At 48.7% G+C, this 22,678-nt stretch overlaps 1 protein-coding gene across 1 annotated transcript in view; it reads left to right on the forward strand.

The window, feature by feature from the left end:
- LOC140455573 (E3 ubiquitin-protein ligase TRIM39-like) overlaps positions 1–22,470 on the forward strand; it is a 43,469-nt gene extending 20,999 nt beyond the window's left edge. Inside the window, exons 3-6 of the mRNA XM_072550493.1 lie at positions 9,032–9,262; positions 14,188–14,210; positions 19,431–19,546; positions 21,908–22,470. Coding sequence (XP_072406594.1) covers positions 9,032–9,262; positions 14,188–14,210; positions 19,431–19,546; positions 21,908–22,470 — 933 coding nt within the window. The remainder of the gene's footprint in view (positions 1–9,031; positions 9,263–14,187; positions 14,211–19,430; positions 19,547–21,907) is intronic.
- The last annotated feature ends 208 nt before the right edge of the window (positions 22,471–22,678 follow it).

Consider the following 22,678-nt stretch of genomic DNA (forward strand, 5'->3'; position numbering starts at 1 on the left):
AGAATGTTCAGCACCATTCGCGAGTCCTCAGATATTGAAGCAGTCCGTGTCCAAATGCAAGAAGGTCTGGACAATATCCTCGCTGTTCAAATGTCAGGCAATGATTGTATCCAACAAGGGTGGATCTAACCATCTTCCCCCTGACGTTCAATGGCATTGCCATCACTGAATCTTCCACCATGTTGCGGCTGGACAGGACGTTGGTTAGGCCACTGTTGGAATATTGCGTGCAATTCTCATCTCCTTCCTATTGGAAAGATGTTGTGAAACTTGAAAGGGTTCAGAAAAGACTTACAAGGATGTTGCCAGGGCTGGAGGATTTGAGCTACAGGGTGGGGCTGAACAGGCTGGGGCTGTTTTCCCGGGAATGTCAAAGGCTGAGGGGTGAACTCTTAGAGGTCATGAGGGGCATAGAACGTAGTAAAGTACAGCATAGAACACAGGCCCGTCGGCCCACGATGTTGTGCTGAGGATTATTACTAATCTAAAATAAAATAACCTAACCTACGCACCCCTCAATTCACTACTATCCATGTGAATGTCCAGCAGTCGCTTAAATGTCCCAAATGACTCTGCTTCCCCCACCACCGCTGGCAACGCATTCCATGTGCTCACAACTCTCTGCGTAAAGAACGTACCTCTGATGTTTCCTCTATGCCTTCCTCCTAACACCTTAAAACTATGACCCCCTCATGCCGGTCACTCTTGCTCTGGGGAAAGGTCTCTGGCTATTGACTCCATTACCTTGTACACCTCGATCAGGTCACATCTATTCCTCCTTCTCTCCAGAGAGAAAAGTCCGAGCTTAGTCAACCTCTCTTCATAAAGCATCTTCCTGGTAAACCTTCTTTGCACCCTCTCCAAAGCCTATAGTAGGGCGACCAGAACTGGACACATACTCCAAGTGTGGTCTCACCAGGGTCATGTAGAGCTGCAGCAAAACCTCACGGCTCTTAAACTTGATCCCCCTGTTAATGAACGCCAAAACGCCATATGCTTTCTTAACAACCCTATCCACTTGGGCGGCAGCTTTGAAGACCTCAGTGGTACAGTGGTTAGCACTGCTACCCCACAGGTTCAATTCCTGCCTCAGGCGACTGACTGTGTGGAGTTTGCACATTCTCCCCGTGTCTGCGTGGGTTTCCTCCGGCTGCTCCTGTTTCCTCCCACAGTCCGAAAATGTGCGGGTTAGGTGAACTGGCCATGATAAATTGCCCGTAGTGTTAGGTAAGGGTAAATGTAGGGGTATGGGTGGGTTGCGCTTTGGAGGGTCGGTGTGGACTTGTTGGGCCGAAGGGCCTGTTTCCACACTGTAAGCAATCTAATCTAATCCCTCTGTTCCTCCCCACTGCCAAGAATCCTGTCTTTAATCCTATATTCAGCATTGAAATTCAACCTTCCAAAATGCATCACTTCGCATTTACCCAGGTTGAACTCTATCTGCCATTTCTCAGCCCAGCTCTGCATCCTGTCTACGTCATGCTGCAGCCTTCAGTAGCCCTCTATGCTAATCAATGACATCTCCAACCTTTGTCTTCTCTGCAAATTTACTAACCCACCCCTCAACCTCCTCATCCAAGTCATTTGTAGTTTTTATAAAGAGCAGAGGCCCAAGAACAGAGCCCTGCGGGACCCCATTCAACACTGACCTCCAGACAGAATACTTTCCATCTACAACCACTCTCTGCCTTCTGTCAGCCAGCCAATTCTGAATCCAGATAGCCAAATCTCCCTGTATCCCATACTTCCTGACTTTGTGAATGAGCCTACCATGGGGAACCTTATCAAATGCCTTGCTGAAGTCCACATACACCACATCCACTGCTCGACCATCGTCAACCTGTCTTGTCACCCTCTCAAAGAGCTCAATAAGGCTTGTTAGGCATGACCTGTCCCTTACAAAGCCATGCTGACTGTCTTTAATCACACTATGCTTTTCCCAATAGTCATAAATCCTATCCCTCAGAATTCTTTCCAAAACCTTGCTCACCACAGACCTAAGACCGATTGGTCTGTAATTGCCAGGGATTTCCCTATTCCCCTTCTTGATAAGAGGAACAACATTTACCACCCTCCAATCCTCTGGTATGACTCCCGTGGAGAGTGAGGAAGCAAACATGTTCACCAGCAGCTTAGCAACCTCCTTTCTCACTTCCCGGAACAGCCTGGGATAAATCTGGTCTGGCCCTGGGGACTGATCAATCCTAATGTTTGCCAACGTTTCCAGCACATCAACTTCATCAATCTGGATCTGTCCAAGCCTGGATCCCAGCTCCTCTAAGTTTCCATTCTCAACATTCTTTAGTGAAAACTGAAGCAAAAAAACTCATTTAGGGCTTCCCCTACCTGCTCAGACTCCACCCACAAGTTCCCTCCGCTATCCCTGATTGGCCCTACCTTCTCCCTGATCATTCTCTTATTCCTCATGTATGAGTAAAATGCCTTTGGGGTCTCCCTAATCTTTCTTGCCAAGCCTTTTTCATATCCCCTCCTGGCTGTCCTCAGTCCATTTCTGAGCTCCTTTCTAGCAAGCCTGTAATCCTGTAAAGCTGTGCTAGATCCTTGCTTCCTCCACCTTACATAAACTGCCTTCTTCCTTTTGACGAGAAGTTCCTCTGTTCTCGTCATCCAAGGCTCCTAAACCTTACCCCTTCTTACCTGTCTCAGAGCGACAAATTTGTGCATCACTCACAAGAACTGCTCCTTAAAGAGTCTCCACATGTCTGCTGTCCCCTTTCTATGGAACAATTGCTCCCAATCTGTACTTCCCAACTCCTGCCTGATAGTGTCATAATTTCCTTTTTCCCAATTAAATATCTCCCTTGGTAACTGCTCCTTTCCTTCTCCAAGGCAATGGTAAATGTGAGGCAGTTGTGGTCACTGTGCTCTCCCACCGCAAGATCTGACACCTGTCCTGGTTCATTGCCTAGCACCAGATCCAAAATGGCCTCTCCCCTCGTCGGCCTGTCTACATACTGAGTAAGGAAACCCTCCTGAACACACCTGACAAAAACAGCTCCATCCAAACCACCCGCACTAAGGAGGTTCCAGTCAATAATGGGAAAGTTGAAGTCACCCATAGCAACAACCCTGCTCCATCTGCATTTTTCCAAAATCTGTCAGCCTATGAATTCTTCAATCACCCGACTGCTATTAGCGCATGGATAGGATAAACGAACAAGGGCTTTTCCCTGGGGTGGGGGAGTCCATAACTAGAGGGTTAAAGTTTAGGGTAAGAGGGGAAAGATAAAAAGAGACCTAAGGGGCAACTTTTCTCACACAGAGGGTCGTGCGTGTATGGAATGAGCTGCCAGAGGAACTGTTCGAAGCTGGTACGATCACAGCATTTAAAAGGCATCTGGATGGGCATATGAATAGGAAGGGTTTGGACCAAGTGCTGGCAAATGGGACTAGTTTAGGTTGGGATATCTGGTCGGCATGGACGAGTTGGACCGAAGGGTCTGTTTCCGTGCTGTACATCTCTACGACTCTATGACTCATTAACATGCTGCAGGGTGATCATCGAGCAGAAACCAAACTTGACCATATAAATGCAGTGGCTACAAGAACAGATCAGAGGCTGCCAATTCTGTGGTGTGTAGCTCACCTCCTGACTCCCTACAGCCTGTCCCCAAAGTGCAAGTCAGGAGTGTGATGGAATACTCCCCACTTGCCTGGATGAGTACAGCCCCAACAACACTCAAGGACAAAGTAGCCCAGCATCCAATCATCTGCCTTCCCCAGGAATGGACAGTGTGAACCATCTACAAGATGCATTGCACAACTCAACAAGCCTCCCTTGATAGTCCCTTTCAAAACTCATGGCTTCTAACATTTTGCAAGTCAAGGGCAGCAGATACATGGAAATTCCCCTCCAAGTTCCATTCCACTTGGGCTTGGAACTACATCGCTGTTCCTTTATTGCCTTGGGTCAAAACATTTTGGACTCCCTTCCTAATAGCCCTGAGGGTGTATTTTCTCCCCCTGTCCTGGCCACTACTGACTGCAGTAGTTCAAGAAGGCAACTCACCAACACCGTCTGAAGGTAACTGGTCTTATCGATGGTGTGAACAAGGAGTAAATTAATCTATGTTTGTCAAGTGACTGTTAATCTCATCCACAATTTGCACCATTACTTTCCCCTGCATCCTATTCGGTCCTTTGGAATTAAGTACACCCAGCCCTTCCAATGCCTCCTCTTACTCAATCACTCAACCATCCAGTGGCTCAGTTAATTAGCCTGTGCACAGGATGTGGGTATCACTTGCAAGGCCAGTACTTGTTGCCCTGGATAAGTCAGCCTACTGAGCCATTCAGAGGGCAGGTTAAGACCTCACCACTTTTTGCTGAGGGTTTGGAGTCACATGCAGACCAGAGAAAGTTGGCAGATTCCCTGTCCAAAAGAGTATTAATGAAACAGGTTTCATACCAACTGATGGTTAGCTCCTTATAATTCTAAGTCTTGATTTCACTTCCAGGTGTTAATTAGTTGAATTTAAACTGCACCAATTGCTGTATTGGGATTTGGACCATATTAACCTGGGAGTCTAGTCTGATGACATTACTGCAACAACACCACCTTCCACCTTGACTCCGACTTTAGCTTCAATTTCCTCCTGGCACTTATTACCACAGCCCATGTCCTCAGTCTCTCTCTCTCTCTCTCTCTCTCTCTCTCTCTCTCTCTCCCCCCCCCCCCCTTCCTAATTGTTCCCACCTCTTCTTTTACAACCTTTTACTATTTAAGTACCTCAAGCGGACATTTAGATTCCCATTTTAATTAACTGCCCCTGTTTTCTCCTGCTCTCTCTTTGCCTCTCATCTATATGCCACTGACCCTCTGAGCTTTGAATATTCGACTATCTGTTACAACCTAGTGTTGGTCGAACATGCTAATTTGCTGTTTTATCTCACTATCCAACTCCAGCTTTGGTTTCCTGCATACTCACCAACTCCGCCCCCCCACCACCACCACCACCGACCCCTCCCCCCCCCCCCCCCCCCACCCACTACCCTCCCACACACAGGCTGTAAGTGGCTCATCCCAATTTGTCTGAGGACAGCTGTATTCTCAATCGATTGAAATCAACCACCTTCTGATTAAGTGTTTTGAATCTAACTTCCTCCTTGGTCTTTTCCACAGTTAACCTGAACCTTCAGATACAATGTTCACAGTCCCCTAAGTCTTTCCCACTGACTCTTGATCCATTTGATTCCTCCCTCAGGGCCAAATGAAGCAACGTCTCTTTCCTGGTTGAGCAGAAGAATGATCAAAAAAGCCCTTAATCACATTACTTCTATAAGCCTTTCGAACTTGCCCCATACCACTACTCAATAGTCCTTGCACCCTTCAGTAATTTGCCCCTCTCTCTCTCTCTTTCCCTCCCCCTCCCTTCCTATTTCTGTTTCTCTGTTCTTCCTCACATCTCTCCCTTTCCAGGACCTTCTCTCTCTCTCTCTCTCTCTCTCTGTTTCCTTTTTTCTCTCCCTTTACTTTTCAATCTCCCGTTCTCACTTGCTGGTTTTGCTCTTGTTCTCTGTTACTCTGACAAGTCCTCTCACTCCAGCCCATCTCTCGTCACCCTCTCCACCCCTCGTCTTCTCTCTCTCTAACCCGTGCTCTCCTCCGCTCTCTCTCTCCCCCGTCCTCTTGCCTTCTCCCTCTCACCTTCTCTCTCTCGAACCTTTCCATCCTCACCCTTTCTGTTTCCCTGGCTCCTTCACCTCTCTCTCTCTCTCTCTCTCTCTCTCTCTCTCTCTCTCCCCTCCCTTGCCAAGACACCTCAATGATGGTTGATACAGCTGAAACAGTTCTCAGGAAGTCACATTTTGTCTTCTGGAGCATGTCACATCACTACATAAAAAATACTCCACCAGGAACCACAAATATCAGTGACCACAAACCAAAAACTCCCACGCTGGAGCTGACAATTCATGGTGACGTCCAGTGCAGGAGTGCTGCACTGTCGGTGGTGCTATCTTTCAGACTTTCAAAACCCACCTCCCTTCTCAGGTAGATGCTAAACGTTCCCTCAGCCATTTTTTCAGGGTAGGTCAGGACATTGTTGAACAGTGAACAGCCCTGAGCCCTCCGTCATACATATTAAAATGGATTGTGGTAGATTTTGGTAGGTACAGCAGGTTAAAAAAAAAATCAAAATTTGAAGCCAGTTTTACATCTAAACATAGAAAATAGGCGCAAGTGTCGGCCATTCGGCCCTTTGAGTCTATTCCACCATGCATTGTGAGCATAGTTGTTCATCCAACTCAGTACCCTGTTCCTGCTTCCCCTTTGACTCCTTTAACCCTAAGTACTTTATCCAATTCTTTCTTGGCCTCAAGTGTTTTCTGTAGAAGTGAATTCCACTCTCTGGGTAAAAAAATGTCTCCTCATAACAATCCTGTAAGGTCTACCCTCGGTCCTCAAGTTATATTTCTCGTGTAAAGTAAACAGGAATGTAATTCAGAGAGCTATCGGGCAGACTATAAGACATAGGAGTGGAAGTGAGGCCATTCAGCCCATCGAGTCCACTCCGCCATTCAATCATGGCTGATGGGCATTTCAACTCCACTTACCCGCACTCTCCCTGTATTCCCTTAATTCCTTCCAAGATTAAGAATTTATCAATCTCTGCCTTGAAGACATTTAACATCCCGGTCTCCACTGTGCTCCGTGGCAATGAATTCCACAGGCCCGCCACACTCTGGCTGAAGAAATGTCTCCGCATTTCCGTTCGAAATGGACCCCCTCTAATTCTGAGGCTGTGCCCACGGTCCTAGTCTCCCCGCCTGACGGAAACAAATTCCCAGCGTCCACCATGCATTATCTTGTAAGCTTCTATTAGATCTCCCCTCAACCTTTTGAACTGTAACGAATACAATCCCAGGATCCTCAGCTGTTCATTATACGTTAAACCTACCATTCCAGGGATCGTCCGTGTGAATCGCCCCTGGACACGCTTCCATGCCAGTAGGTCCTTCCTGAAGTGTGGGGCCCAAAACTGGACACTATATTGTAAACAGGGCCTAATCAGAGCTTTATAAAGTCTCAGTAGCAGTGAGTCAATGCTGGTGTACTCCCCTGAGGGAGACAGCTCCAATCTAATGATGACGGCATTGCAGGTTGTGGTACCTGATCGGTGTGAATCGGGTAAGTGGCATTGAAATGGCCATCAGCCGTGATTGAATGGCAGAGTGGACTCAAAGGGCCGAATGGCCTTACTCTGTCTTATTGTCTTATAGCTCTCTGGAATTATATCCCCCTCTGCTCTGCCTGTGTGCGTTTTGTTTAATTTACTCCTGGGCGCACCCGACTAGCCAGCATTTACTGTCCGTCCCTCGTCTCTGGGAGATTCGGTGAGGAGGAGCCTCACGACACCGTTGAGCCCCCAACATTGGTATCTGTGGTTCCTGCTGGAATACTTTCATTTTGCGATATGTGTCGGCTCGTGCTCCAGAAGATAAACTGCGATTTCCTGAAAAAAACCCGCTTCAGCCACTCCCGATTTCTACTGGAGAGACAAAAATAAAAACAGCAGATCCAAAGTGGACAGGCAGGAGGCTGGAAGAACACAGCAAGCCAGGCAGTGTCAGGAGGGGGAGGAAGATCAGGACCTCGATAAACAGTGAGCTGCCCTGACCCCCCCTCCATCATACATATTAAAATGGATAGCGGGAGGTCTCGATCAGGTAAAGTCAAGCCGCAAATTTTGAAGCCAGTTTTACACCTAAACAGGAAATAGGAGCGAGTGTAGGCCATTTGACCCTTTGAGTCTGTTCCACCCCGGTCCTGAAGAAACGTTACACCCGAAATGTCGACTTCTCCCCCTCCTGATGCTGCCTGGCCTGCTGTGTTCTTCCAGCCTCCTGCCTGTCGACTCACGATTTCTACTGGAGTCGTCATCCTTCCAGAAGTATGTGGTCTGCCGACACACTGTCTCCACAATAGGCCCATAAAATCACGGGCCGACGTTGGTATGGGATCCAGGGGACTGATGTTGCAGATAAGAGCAGAGCCAGCACTCGGCCTTGATACCAGGTGACTGGAGATTGGCATAGAAGGTAAGGAGACTGGCCCCTTCATTTAAAGAATAGGCACAATTTCAGAGGACATTTTGCAAAAGGGGGGAGCCAACATTTGAAGCTAGTGGTAACTAGTGCAGATTGCGTAGCGACCCATGTGGTTCATTCATGCTCTTTCGGGAAGGAAATCTGCCCTCCTTCTCTGGTCTGGCCAACACGTGACTCCAGACCCACAGCGACATGGTCAACGTCTTGGCCATAGCAGCAGCTGCCATTCCAGAAGGCGAGGTCATAGCTTTAGGGGATTTAAGACCGAGATGAGGCGGCATCGTGTCTCCCAAAGGGTCATGAACCTGTGGAATTCTCTATCTCAGGAGCAGGAAATAGAAAGTTAATTAGCAATGGCTTCAAGAGTTGTGGGGAGCGGGCAGGAAAGTGGAGTGGAGGCTGAGATGAGATGAGCCCTGACCGTGTTCAATAGCAGAAGGGGCTGAATGGCCTACTCCAGCTCCTTACACAGACCAGGTAAGGACAACAGAATCCTCTCCCTGATTAGTGAACCAATAATCCATGGTACATGCTGTCACTGCAACTTGTTCATAATTGCAGACTTATTGATGCAATTTAAATTCAACTAGCTGCTATGATAGTGGGGATTTGAATTACTTGTTCCAGTGACATTTCCACTGTGCCACTGTCTCCTTCCAAGCATTTATGCAGACACTTTCGGCACAGTGTGGTCCCAATGAGACTGTGAACGGTGCAATACGTGCGCTGTGACCCGGGTGGAGGGCTAACTGCTGTCTCTCATATCCCCCTGCCCTTCCTCTGGCCAGCGGCTGGGTGACTTTCTCCGCTCCCTGCTGGTGGCAGTAGGTAGAGGTCACCGGTTCAGCTCTCTCTCTCTCAATGGGGAAAAGGTGCTGGTGGGTGTGTTGGTGGAGGGGGAGAGGTGTTCGCAAAGGCCGGTTTGTCTTCGTGTGCTCCTGACATGCGTCCCTTCGCCCAGAATCAAGGAGACGCCGTCCGGGAAAAGATCGAAAACGCTTTCAACGACCTGCGGAAGTTTCTAGAGAAGGAGGAAGGCATCATCAAGGGACAGGTCGAGATGCAAGAGGAGCATTTTCTGCAGCAGCTGGAGGAAAGCGCCACTCAAAGTGGAGGGAACCCCGTCACCGTCGAGCACTTAATCGCGGATATTAAAAAGAAGTTACCTCAGGAAGATATCCCCCTGCTTAAGGTGAGGAGACTGGCCTCTTCATTTTAAGAATAGGGACAATTTCACAAAGCGTGTGACTCACTTTGCAAAAGGGGGGAGCCAACAGTTGAAGCTAGTGGTAACCAGTGCCGATTGCGTAGTGACCCGTGTGGTTCATTCATGCTTTTTCGGGAAGGAAATCTGCCCTCCTTCTCTGGTCTGGCCAACATGTGACTCCAGACCCACAGCGACATGATTGACGCTTAACTGCCCCCTTGGGACATAAATGCTGGCATAGCCAGCGATGCCCATCTCCCGTGAATAGATATTAAAGATACATTGACAGTGATGATGGATTTAGGTGTGTGTGGGGGGGGGGGGGGGGGGGGGTAGCGTTGGTTAAATGGGCCATAAGGTTTGTTTATGTGCTATATATAACATGTAATTTTATGCTATATGAGAGGAGAACACTAATTCTTCGGTTAATTAAGACACTTGCTTGAAGAATGCACCAGTTAGTGACGATTGGCAGTTAACCACCAGAACTTCTTTCTACTGAATCAAGTCAAGTGCTATCCCTTATTTCTAAAGGGGCCATCGAGAGCTTGCACTGAATGTGTATCAAGTCTTGGCCAGTGTTGGTATGGGATCCAGGGAACTGATGGTGCAGATAGGAGCAGAGCCAGCACTTGGTGTGTATAGTTCTGTCTCAATCTTATTAAAAAAAGGACAAGGAGACTCAGGTGAAAAGAAGATTTACAAAGATTATACCGAGAATGTGTTGACATGTTGACGATGCTGTTCCTTTAGCAAGGCTATGTTGTTCTTGGGGTTTTTATTTCCCCTCAGGAGGTCGTAAATGCACAGGTTCTGAAATGTCTGGGCTTGGATGGGTTTTAGGGCCAGTTTGATTATAGCTAACAGATACTGCCTCAGGCAAAAGGCTTTCAAGTTTAAAAAAATACTCTTGCACAGTGAAAGGGGAGCGGCCAGTTCTCCCAGCTCAAACATTTCCCTGGTTTGATTTGACCTTTAGCAGCATGCCTATTCACTGAAAGTAGTCAGGCAGTGCTGGACCCCGAGAGGCAGGTCCAGGCTGGTCCTCTCTCTCTCTCTCTCTCTCTCTCTCTGCCCTCTCTCCTGTAAGACCCTGGGTTTGATCTTACCTTTTGTGCCGAGGTGTGTTTATGGGGATTGTTGCAAGTATTGGGAGCAGCATCATTAAGGTGGGGTAATCTGCTGGGTTGGAGGAGAAAGTGAGGACTTGCAGATGCTGGAGATCAGAGCTGAAAATGTGTTGCTGGAGAAGCGCAGCAGGTCAGGCAGCAGCCGAGGAGCAGGAGAATCGACGTTTCGGGCATCAGCCCTTCAGGAAGAAGGGCTGATGCCCGAAACGTCGATTCTCCTGCTCCTTGGATGCTGCCTGACCTGCTGCGCTAATCTGCTGGGTTCTTTGGGTCGTTTAACCTATTCTGTAAATAAATTCTGTTTTGTTTAAAACAAAGTGGTTTTAGCAGCTGCATCCCTCCTGGAATATCCGCATTACACCTGGTTAAGACAACGAACAAAGTGTGAGTCTGGAAATGTTTTTTTGGTAGGGGGGAGGGGTGGGGGTCTGGCCCTGTCCATAATAGAATAAACATTGGGAAAGGACTGTGTTGCTGGATCAACTCGGAATTGCAAAAGTGAAGGCTGAGGGATGACCTAACAGATGTGACTAAAATTCTGAAAGATTTGGAATTCAGGTGGCGAGAGAGAATGTTTTCTCTCGTGGTGGGGGGGGATCTACAGTCTGTCAATATAAGGCAGGAAATCGAATGGGGAATTCGGAAAGAATCTCTTTATTCAGTTGGTGTCGAGCAGGTGAAATTCACCCCCGCAGGATAAAGTGGGTAGTGTAGAATCACAAAAGGCAGTGCGTCCCAGAGGGGATCATGCTGATACCCCACTTTGAGAGGTGACAATCGTTGCGACTCCAAATGTGAGGCAGTGGAGGGGGGGGGGATGTGGAAACGCACGCGAGACTGAGGGCCTTCCAGCCCAGGTTCGGGGGTTTCCCTGTCAGAGTCGCTCACAGTTGTAACACCATCAGAGCCCTGGGCTGGCCACCGAGGCTCGGGACCCCAAAATCTCAAACCCACGACCCCATCGGTTGTCCTGAACCCCTTTCCGATTTAAGGAGAAGCTGCACAAGCAGTTGACGGAGGGTCATGACGGATGAGGAAAGTTGAGAGGCATCTTGTGTGGAATATGAATGACCCCTCTCTGTGCCATTTACCCTGTGAAGGATGATACAACACAGAGACAAGGCAGTGGCAATGCCATTGAACGCTTCATTCAGCACCCCATCCCCCACCTTGACCAACGTTCTGTGTTTGAATCCCACTCTGAAAGATGATTAAAATGTGAATTTAGTAAAAATCCAGAATAAGAGAGCTGGCCCTGATGGTGACCGTGTAACCATTGTTGTAAAAACCCATCTGGTTCACTAACACCCCTTTCAGTAAAGCAGATTTGCCATCCTTACCCGACCTGGTCTCCATGTGTCTTCAGGCCCACAGTCAATGTGGTTGACTATTGACTGAGCTTTAGGCGATTCGAGACGAATAATAAATGTTGGCTCACATCCAGCAAACAAATCAACTAAGAGAATCTCCCGGATTTCTGACAGATACTTAGAGTCATAGAGATATAGAGATGTACAGCATGGAAACAGACCCTTCAGTCCAACCCGTCCATGCCGACCAGATATCCCAACCCAATGTAGTCCCATCTGCCAGCACCCGGCCCAAATCCCTCCAAACCCTTCCAATTCTTATACCCACGATGTAGCTTCAGTTGCTGTTTGAAGAAATGAGTTCTAACCTCTGACCTGAGAAATCTGTTTCTAATATTTCAACTGGGCCCCGGGGACCCAGACTCCCAACATAGCTTCTTCCATCCACCAACTGCGCCCCTTAGGAGCTTAAATACTTCATTCCTATCACCCTGTAAACCTGTGTGGAATTCTCTCACACCCAGGGCTGTGGAGGCCAAGCCACAGAATATAGTTAAGAACGAAATACATTTATCAACACATATGGCTTGGGAGGGAGCATTCCATCTCTAAAGGGAAGCTGGATAAACTTGGGATATTTCTTTTGGAGCAAAGAAGGGTGGGTGGGGACCTCAGAGAGGTGCACACAATTATGAGGAACATGAACAGGGTGAATAGATATCAGCTGTTCCCCTTAGCTGAAGGGTCAACAGCAAGGGGGAATAGATTTAAAGTGAAAGGCAGGAGGCCTAGAGGCGATTTTGAGGAATGTTCTTACACTCAGAGGGGAATGGGGGGTCTGGAGTGCACTACCAAAGGGGGATAGTTAAGGCAGGAGACCTCACAACCTTTAAAAGGTGAACACTTGAACTGTCATAATATTGAAGGCCAATGGCCTAGTGTGGGTAAGTGGGACCAGAGTAGGTAGTAGTGTTTTTTTGGTGGTCAGAGACTTGATGGGCTGAAGGGCCTCTTCTGTGGTGTATGATTGTATGATTCTGAAATGGGGTATATGGGGAGAGGCAGTGGAATATGGCCTTCAGATGGAAAATCAGTCATGATTATACTGAATGCAGGCTTGATGGTCCAAATGGCCTACACTTGCTCCTCTTTTCAATGTTGCCATTTAACTTTTTAAGTTCGAGAGGCAACAGCCTTAGTATGGGTCAGCTCTCCTTACAATTTAACCATTGAAATCTCAGCACCATTCCAGTTAATCTACAGTCCACTGAGATACAGACATTAAGCACTTAATCTGAGTACATGTGAGGTATTGCATTTTGGTAATAGAGACAAGGACAGGATTTAGATAATTAATGGTAGGGCTCTGGGTAGTATTATGGAACAGAGAGACATAGGAGTTCAGGCACATAATCCCTTTGTGCTGTTTACAACACAGTCTTGGTTTCAAGCAGAACTCATCGCTTGCTGGACCTGCACACTAGCCTTTTGCGATTCATGCACTGGTTCACCCAGATCCCTCTGCATCTCAGAGCTCTGCAGACTCTCACTGTTTCACTTCTTCTTCACAATAAATGGGCAATTTTACCTTGCACCACTGGGAGACCGAGTAGTTGAAGAAGATGTTTAGCACGCTTGCCTTCATTGTTCAGGAGTTGGGACATCACACTGAGTTTGTACAGGACGTTGGCGAGGCCTCTTCTGGAGTACTGTGTCCAGTACTGGTCATCCTGTCATAGGAAGGATATTATTAAATCGGGAAGGGTTCAGAAAAGGATATTGCCAGGAATGGAGAGTTTGAGAGGCAGAAAAAGACTGGGAGTTTTTTTCACTGGAGTGTAGGAGGTTGAGGGGTGACCTTATAGAGGTTTGTAAAATCATGGGAGGCATGGATAGGGTGGCCTGCCAAGGGTCTTTTAGGAAGAAAGTGAGGACTGCAGGTGCTGGAGATCCGAGCTGACAATGTGTTGCTGGAAAAGCGCAGCAGGTCAGGCAGCATCCAAGGATTCCTGAAGAAGGGCTCATGCCCGAAACGTCGATTCTCCTGCCCCTTGGATGCTGCCTGACCTGCTGCGCTTTTCCAGCAACACGTTTTCAGTTCTGCAAAGGGTCTTGGGAGATTCAAACCTAGGGGGCACATTTTTAAGGTGAGAGGTGTTTGGAATGAACTTGCTAAGGACGGAGTGGATGCAAGTCGAGTTACAATGTCGAATAAACATTCAGATAAGTACATAAATAGCAAGGGGATGGAGGGATGTGGGCCAGGAGCAGGCAGGCGGGACTGGTTCAGTTTAACAGCATTGTCGGTGTAGACCAGTTGAACCGAAGGGTCTGTTTCCGTGCTGTATGACTCTGTTACCCTGATCACGAATAAATATGAAGCATTGAATGCTGGTCAGCTTTGAGTTTGGTTGCCCGTCACTGCCACTGTTTTGTACTGACATTCCCCCCCCCTTTCTTTGTATTTTAGAACATCGGTGCGATTTTTGACAAGTGAGTGACCTCTCGCTGTGTGTGTCCTTTTCTGCTGTTCCATTCTTTCCTGGCAACAGTCCCTTTGTGCTATTTACAACACAGTCTTGGTTTCAAGCAGAACTCATCGCTTGCTGGACCTGCACAGTGGCCTTTTGCGATTCATGCACTGGTTCACCCAGATCCCTCTGCATCTCAGAGCTCTGCAGACTCTCACTGTTTCGCTGCTTCTTCACACTAAATGGGCAAATTTTGCGTTTTTCCACATTATACCCCAATCGCCAGACCTTTGCATACTCGCTGAACTGATTTATATTCTTACTTAGCCTCCCTCTGTCATCATCGCAGCTTATTTTTCTACCTCATTTTATGTGATTCGAAAATTTAGCAACCATACCTTTGGTAGGCTTCATTTATAACAATGGTTAAAACGTTCAGGCTCCAACACCTCTCCATGTGACACACCACACATCACATCTTCCCAAGCAGGAAATGACTTGCCTTATACTTACTGTAATTAGCCAAGTTTCTATCGATGTTACTCTCCATACCACCAACCTTTATTTTCCACAATAACCTTTAAGGTGGTATGTTACCATAAGCCTCATGGATATCTAAAACACTCACTGCTTCCCCTTTACCCACTGCACAAGTTATTTCTTCAAAGCACTCTAATGAATTTGTTCAACCTGATTTCCCTTTGACAAACTATGGTGTATTGAATTCTCATATAGGCTGTAATGTAATGTCCTTCAAAATAGCTTCTAACATTCTCACTACGACACATATTAGGCGACGTGGTCTTGAGTTCCCTGTTTGGTGTCTCCCTCCCTTTTTGAATAAAGGAGTTACATTCACTGCGTTCTAATCTAATGATGCCTCTCAGGCAATTTTTTTTCACCTTTTTTAAACATTTCCCCCCACACTAAGGCCTAACAGTGGTAGTGCTTATTTTTCCCCAGTGCCCATGTTATGTGTGTGCAGGTGTCAGACACAGTGAGGTACAACAAGCCTGTAAATCTTTATTTGTATTCCACCACCAGGAAAAAAGGAAACAGTCGAGTGACCAGTGTCAAGCAGTGCCCTTCTCGAGAGAGAGACAGGACAATGCTACATGATCAAATAGAGAAGGGAAGGGCAGGGATTAAATCAAAATAGAGGGGGAAATAATACACTCCACCCCATGCGGTGCCCACCTCTCCCTGAATAGGTCAAGGGGTGTTGGTGGACACCACGTGCTCCTTCTCCAGAGACACCCGGGCTCTGACATAACCGCAGAAGAGGGGGGCAGGCAGTCGGCCCTAACGACCCCCTTCCATGGCCTGCTGCCTGGCCCTTTCAGGCATTTTAGGAAATTAGATGCATCAATTAGCTCACTGAACTCTTTTAAGGTCCGAGAATGAATTCATTTGGGACTGAGGAATTTATCAGTCTGCAGCTCCAAATGTTTGTTCAGTGTCACTGACCTGGTGCTTATCATTTTCCTAGATCCCTCCCTCTATTCCATTTCCTGCAGCTTGCAGGATGTAGCTTGTGTTATTTACAGTGAAGATGAAGACAAAATACATGTTCAATTTATCTCGCAACTCGTGGTTACCATTAATTCTCCCAAATTACTTTGTCAACCACCAAAGTTTATTCTTTTACCTTTATACAGCATATTCATAGAAACGCTCACTGCCTGCTTTATATGTTTATCAAGCTTTCTCTCACTATTATTTCCTTCTTATTAATCTTTTCATCATTATTTCTGTTTTGATCATATTCTGTCCAAATGTCTGATCTGTCTTTGTGCACTTAGATGCTTGTTCTCTTTAACGTTTTTTTTTAATTTAAACATGGATAATGGGTCCATTTCTGGGATTGTCATTATTCGTTGGAATGTTTCTATTTTGTGTATTCTGAACTATCCCCTCAAATACACATCATTGTATCTCTATTCAGTTATCCTTTAACATAGTTTACAAGCTCACCTTATCTAACTCTGCTCCCCTGCCCTCTTAATTGCCCTTAATTCAGTTTAAAATGCTGGTATTGGACTCCGTCTTCCCTCCCTCAGATTCACTTTAAAATTCAATTGGATTAATAACTCCCGCTGCACAGTGGTAGGGCGGGGGATAGAAAAAACTGAATAAACAGCGGATTCAGAATCTCCGCACTTTCGGGACTGACTTCAAGTGGACTGTGCACAAGTAAATAAAGGGTGTTGTGATCGCTGCTGCCCGGGGAGATCGTTAATTAATTCTATCTCAGCGCGCAATGCCAGGTTTACTATAGCTTGCTCTCTGATGGGATCCAGAATGTGCTGTTCCAAGAAACTATCCAGAGACTTTAGCTGAGCTCCTTCGTTCACCCGTCTGACTTTCCAGATTAAAATCTTTCTGATAAACTCCAGTTTATGCTCCACCTGCTGAGGGGTTACCAATAGGAGTCCAGCACACCGTTCTGTCAGTGGCCTCTCACTCTGTTATTTCTCGTCTCTAACCGAACTGTTTCCACATCCCGCTTTCCCGAACTCTCTAATGTGCTAATACCATCATTCATTTAAAAAAAAACCCTTTTCCCTAGCCTCCTGTCCTTCCTAAATATACTCCAGCTTTCAAAATTCAGGTCCCTATCCGTGTCATCCTGCAGCTGTATCTCTGTAATAACTATCGGATCATACTCACTTATTGCAGTTATTTATGGACAATCTCCGTTCAGTACATGTGCTTTGATTTTAATGCTACATACACTCAAATAGAGGGCCTTTCTTTTTATCTCGTTGTTGGCTAGCCTTATTTGCTGATACATTTTCTGATTCTTGCTCCCTATCCATCCCTGTCACAGTCTATCATTACCCATCTTTCTCTCTCGCCTGGCCTCCAACGCTTGATCAGGCGAAAGTGAGGACTTCAGAAGCTGGAGATTAGAGTCAAGATCGGAGTGGTGTTGGAAAAACACAGCAGCTCAGGCAGCATCCCAGGAGCATTCCTGATGAAGGGCTTTTGCCTGAAACATCAATTTTCCTGCTCCTCGGATGCTCCCTGGCCTGGCTGTGCTTTTCCAACACCACTCTAATTTTGACTCGACTGCTTGTTCACCTCATCTGCGCCAAGGGCATTCCTTGCCCCCAGCCTTTATTTTAAAATATTCTCTCTCTCTCTCTCTCTCTCTCTCTCTCTCCCTCTCCCTCCCTCCCTAGTTGTGAGCCTTGCTTGAACACCAGGTGGGGGGTTAGGTGTAGACTATCCAAAGGTTCAGATCTCACATTCCCTCGTGTTGGTTCTGGTGCCCCTTGAACTAGAGCCCTCTTCTACAGTGAAAGTGGGTACTGCAGATGCTGGGGATCAGAGTCAAGATTAGAGTGGTGCTGGAAAAGCACAGCAGGTCAGGCAGCATCCCAGGAGCAGGATGTTTCCTGATGAAGGGCTTTTGCCTGACCTGCTGTGCTTTTCCAGCACCACTCTAATCTTGACCCTCTTCTCCTACACCAGTCTTAGAGCCGCGTATTAAATTCTCTAAATTTATCTGCACATAACTCAGAGATGATCCCCTCTGAGGTTCTGTTTCTTAATTCAGTGCCAGCCCATCACATTAACCTTTTCCCCTAGTTCTAGGTCTGTTGTCAGCAGCTCCACGGACCGTGACTGCCGTTGCAAGTCCCTTGCTGGCCGTGAGGAGATGTCCTGAGTCCTGGCTCCGGACAGGCCACAGAGTCATCGAGACTCAGGCCTTTCTCCAAAGAAATGGGGGCATTCCCGCTCACTCTCCTCCACAACCTCGGTATTCCTGGTTGCTCCCCGTACTTGAATGGCTCATCTGCACCAGTGCCATGCTCAGTTTGCTCATCCACCCTACAGCTCCCCACCACCACCCCAGAGAGCCAGAAAATTTACTAAACCCCTGCAAAGGCTGATCAAACCCGACCCGAAAGGGTGTGACTGCCTTCTGGTATAAAGCAAGTGGGTGACTTGCCTTCTCCCTGATGTGTCTCAGTCTCTGCACGTCCACCTCCAGCTCATTAACTCTGAGCCAAACCCCCACCCCCCAACCCTTAACACTTAAGCCGCAAATGTGTTTGTCCAAGGGGCATCTGTACTGGCATCCAGGAGCTCCCACATACCGTAGCCGTGACACACAACCTGTCCTGGCATCCTGGCTGTGTTTCACTAACTCCTTAATCAGTTTTATTGGTTTGGTTTCCTTGTTTATCAACTGCGCTGTTGTAGCACATTAAACCTTTTAACCATTACTCTGAACCTTTGGATAGTCTACACCTAAACCCCACTTGATGTTCAAGTGAGGCTCACAACTAGGGAGAGAGAGAGAGAGAGAGAGAGAGAGAGAGAGAGAGAGAATTTTAAAATAAAGGTTGGGGGCAAGGAATACCCATGGGCAGGTGAGGTAATCAAGCAGTAGAGTCAAGGTTAGAGTGGTGCTGGAAAAAGCGTAGCAAGTCAGGCAGCATCCGAGGAGCAGGAAAATCGACGTTTCAGGCAAAAGCCCTTCATCAGGAATGCTCCCCGCACCCACCAGGCAGAGGGAACCGATTAATCAAGGGCGAAAAAGTTGGCAGCACAAGCAGAGGAGCACCTCCTTCCCCTAATGACTCCACACCCCCGCCCAATCTCTAAACTCCCAGCACTCTGTTCTAAGCCAGACTCTGTGCTAAGTCACACAGAGATGCCTGGTTATATGCGCTCCCTAAAGAAAAGTACTGGCTCACCCCAGCCACCAAAGAGTAGCTTTGCTCAATGTTAACTGGTCTTCCAGTGGTGACCTTATAAAACCCTGTCCAATGTTGGGAAGTTTAGAACAGAAACGTGAGATTGCAGCCAAATGGGAACCACAAACAAAAATCAGCTGTTTGCAAAGAGTTTAAGATTTCTTCAGTCACAAATGCTGGCATCTCATGCTCTGAAACCCCCTCTCTTAAATCTCTCCAGTGCCTTCACATCCATCCGAAAGTCCGTCAAGAGTACCATCAAAAACTCTAGGCCAGTCTTAACACGAGTTCAACACCACCTCCGAGCTCTAGTAAACTATGTCCTTACCAATACAGCTCAGCTAATGCCTGCACTGTTAGCCACTCTCTGACCCTGTCAATGCCTCCTTCAATGACTTCTACACATGACCCTTAGGGCCCTATAGTCCTGCACCTCCATTGGAGCTATATACATTGCATTACATGATCCTTGCACGTTCTCCTCGACCGGTAATCAATTCTCGGTGAATCTGTAATCTCCCTGTTCCTGACAGGTCGGGAAACTTGTTGAGGAAGCCGAAGGATTTGCCAATAGATCTGAGCCAGGGAGGATTCAATGTCCCTCTGCAGTATGCCGTGTGGAAGAGGATGTTCAAACACATTGAACCAGGTAAGGCTGCCTCACAGGAGAGGGCGAGCAGCACGCTGTGGTGAGTGGGCCAGGCTGCAGGAGCTAGGGAGGTTAACAGAGGCATAGGGTATTCATTACACAGTCAGAGGGTCAGTACTGAGGGAGTGCCACACTGTCAGATGGTCAGTACTGTGGGAGTGCTGCACAGTCAGAGGGTCAGTACTGAGGGAGTGTCGCACTGTCAGAGGGTCAGTACTGAGGGAGTGCCGCACTGTCAGAGGGTCAGTACTGAGGGAGTGCCGCACTGTCAGAGGGTCAGTACTGAGGGAGTGCTGCACAGTCAGAGGGTCAGTACTGAGGGAGTGCCGCACAGTCAGAGGGTCAGTACTGAGGGAGTGCTGCACTGTCAGAGGGTCAGTACTGAGGGAGTGCCGCACTGTCAAAGGGTCAGTACTGAAGGAGTGCCGTGTTGTCAGAGGGTCAGAACTGAGGGAGTGACGCACTGTCAGAGGATCAGTACTGAGGGAATGCTGCACTGTCAGAGGGACAGTATTGAGGGAGTGCCGCACTGTCAGAGGGTCAGTACTGAGGGAGTGCCACACCGTCAGAGTGTCAGTACTGAGGGAGTGACGCACTGTCAGAGGGTCAGTACTGAGGGAGTGCCGCACTGTCAGAGGGACAGTACTGAGGGAGTGACGCACTGTCAGAGGGTCAGTACTGAGGGAGTGTCGCACTGTCAGAGGCCCATTACTGAGGGAGTGCCGCACTGTCAGAGGGTCAGTACTGAGGGAGTGCTGCACAGTCAGAGGGTCAGTACTGAGGGAGTGCCGCACTGTCAGAGAGTCAGTACTAAGGGAGAGCTCCACTGTCAGAGGGTCAGAATTGAGGGAGTGCCGCACTGTCAGTGGGTCCTTCCTGAGGGAGTGCAGCACTGTCAGAGGGTCAGTACTGAGGGAGTGCTGCACTGTCAGAGGGTCAGTACTGAGGGAGTGCTGCACTGTCAGAGAGTCAGTACTGAGGGAGTGCCGCACTGTCAGAGGGTCAGTACTGAGGGAGTGCAATACTGTCAGAGAGTCAGTATTAAGGGAGAGCTCCACTGTCAGAGGGTCAGTACTGAGGGAGTGCCGCACTGTCAGAGGGTCAGTACTGAGGGAGAGCTCCACTGTCTGAGGGTCAGTACTGAGGGAGTGCCGTAGTGTCAGAGGGTCAGTACTGCGGGAGTGCCACACCGTCAGAGGGTCAGTACTGAGGGAGTGCTGCACTGTCAGAGGGTCAGTACTGAGGGAGTGCCGTAGTGTCAGAGGGTCAGTACTGAGGGAGTGCCGTAGTGTCAGAGGGTCAGTACTGAGGGAGTGCTGCACTGTCACAGGGTCAGCACTGAGGGAGTGCTGCACTGTCAGAGGGTCAGTCCTGAGGGAGTGCCGCACTGTCAGAGGGTCAGTACTGAGGGAGTGCTGCACTGTCAGAGGGTCAGTACTGAGGGAGTGCCGCACTGTCAGAGGGTCCTTTCTGAGGGAGTGCCGCACTGTCAGTTAACGTCTGCTACAACAGACAACACCCTCTGACCAAGGGCTAGTCTAGCACGAGTGGCCGTCCCATTCGTCTGAGGGCTTTAAAACCGGCACAAGATGACATTCCAAGGATCACGAACCTGTGGGAATCAACATCGTGGGGTGTGCGCCCGGACACTGAGTCAACTTACAGACGGGATCAGATTTAAGTTGGCAGGGGGTAGGAGGGCGGGAAATCTGGGTCAGGATGAGATGAGATCAGTCTCATTGTATAAAATGGTGGAGCAGCTTGGAAGGGCCGATCGATGGGATGTTCATGATGGTAACTTGCGAGAGGGAATTCGGGATAAATGACAGATTCTGGGGGAGGGAGCAGAATCTTTGAAAGGGGCTGGCTGCTCTCTTTCTGGGATATAGAATCCCTGCAGTGTGGAAACAGGCCCTTCAGCCCAACAAGTCCACACTACCCTCTGAAGAGCATCCAGCCCAGACCCATTCCACTCCCCTATTATCCTAAATGTACCCCTGACTAATGCACCTAACCTGAACACACTGAGCAATTTAGCATCGCTAATCCACCCTGGCCTGCACATGTTTGGACTGTGGGAGGAAACCGGAGCACCCGGAGGAAACCCACGCAGACACGGGGAGAATGTGCAAACTCCACACAGACAGTTGTCCGAGGTTGGGATTGAACCTGGGTCCCTGGCACCATGAGGCAGCAGTGCTGACCACTGTGCCACCGTGCCACAGCGTGAGTTCAAATGCTGATGACATCGGTGCCGAAGTCTCCCTCCCTCGCTCTCTTCCTCCCTCTCCCTCCATCCCTCCCTCCCTCCATATCTATCTATCTCTCTCTCTCTCTCTATCTCTCCCATGTGTTTTCCAGTTCCGGCGCTCCTGACCCTTGACCCTCTGACGGCCAACGCCCACCTGATCCTGTCGGGGGATGGCACCGAGGTGAAGGTCGGCGAGAAGCAGGAGGACATTCCCGACAACCCGGAACGTTTCAGCCGCTGGCTCAGCGTCCTGGCCTCGGAGGGCTACACCTCGGGCAGGCACAGCTGGGAGGTGGACGTGGGCGACAGCACCGTCTGGCAGCTCGGCGTTGCCAAGGCCTCGGTGCCCAGGAAGCGGGGCTTCGCTCCCTTCCACTGGCAGGAGAGCCGCAAGTTCTTCACACCGGAGCCCCAGGCCGGGGTGTGGGCCCTGGCCCTGCAGGATGGAGATTACACCGCCCTCACCTCACCCCCCATCGAGCTCCAGGTCAAGAACAAGCTGAGGAGGCTGGGGGTCTTCCTGGACTACAGCGAGGGCCAGGTCTCCTTCTACAACGCCGATGACGTGTCCCACCTGTACACCTTCAAGGACACCTTCACCGAGGCTATCTACCCCTACTTCTACATCGCCCACAAGGGGGACACACTGAAGCTCATCAGCCTGGGCCTGTAGGGAATCGCCAGCACCCACCAGCTCAACGTACCCTCCCCCTCTCTCTCAGTCTCACTCTCTCCCCCTTTGGTCTTCCCTCCCCTTGCTCCCTCCCCCTTCCCCACCCCCCACCCCCCCATCTCACTCTCTCCCCCTTTCGTCTCCCCTCCCCTCGCACCCTCCAGTGATAAAGTGTGAAAGTAGTAATAGCTAGGAAAGAGCCTTCATA

This window comes from Chiloscyllium punctatum, chromosome 30 (assembly GCF_047496795.1).
Source record: "Chiloscyllium punctatum isolate Juve2018m chromosome 30, sChiPun1.3, whole genome shotgun sequence".
Classification (NCBI taxonomy): Eukaryota; Metazoa; Chordata; class Chondrichthyes; order Orectolobiformes; family Hemiscylliidae; genus Chiloscyllium; species Chiloscyllium punctatum.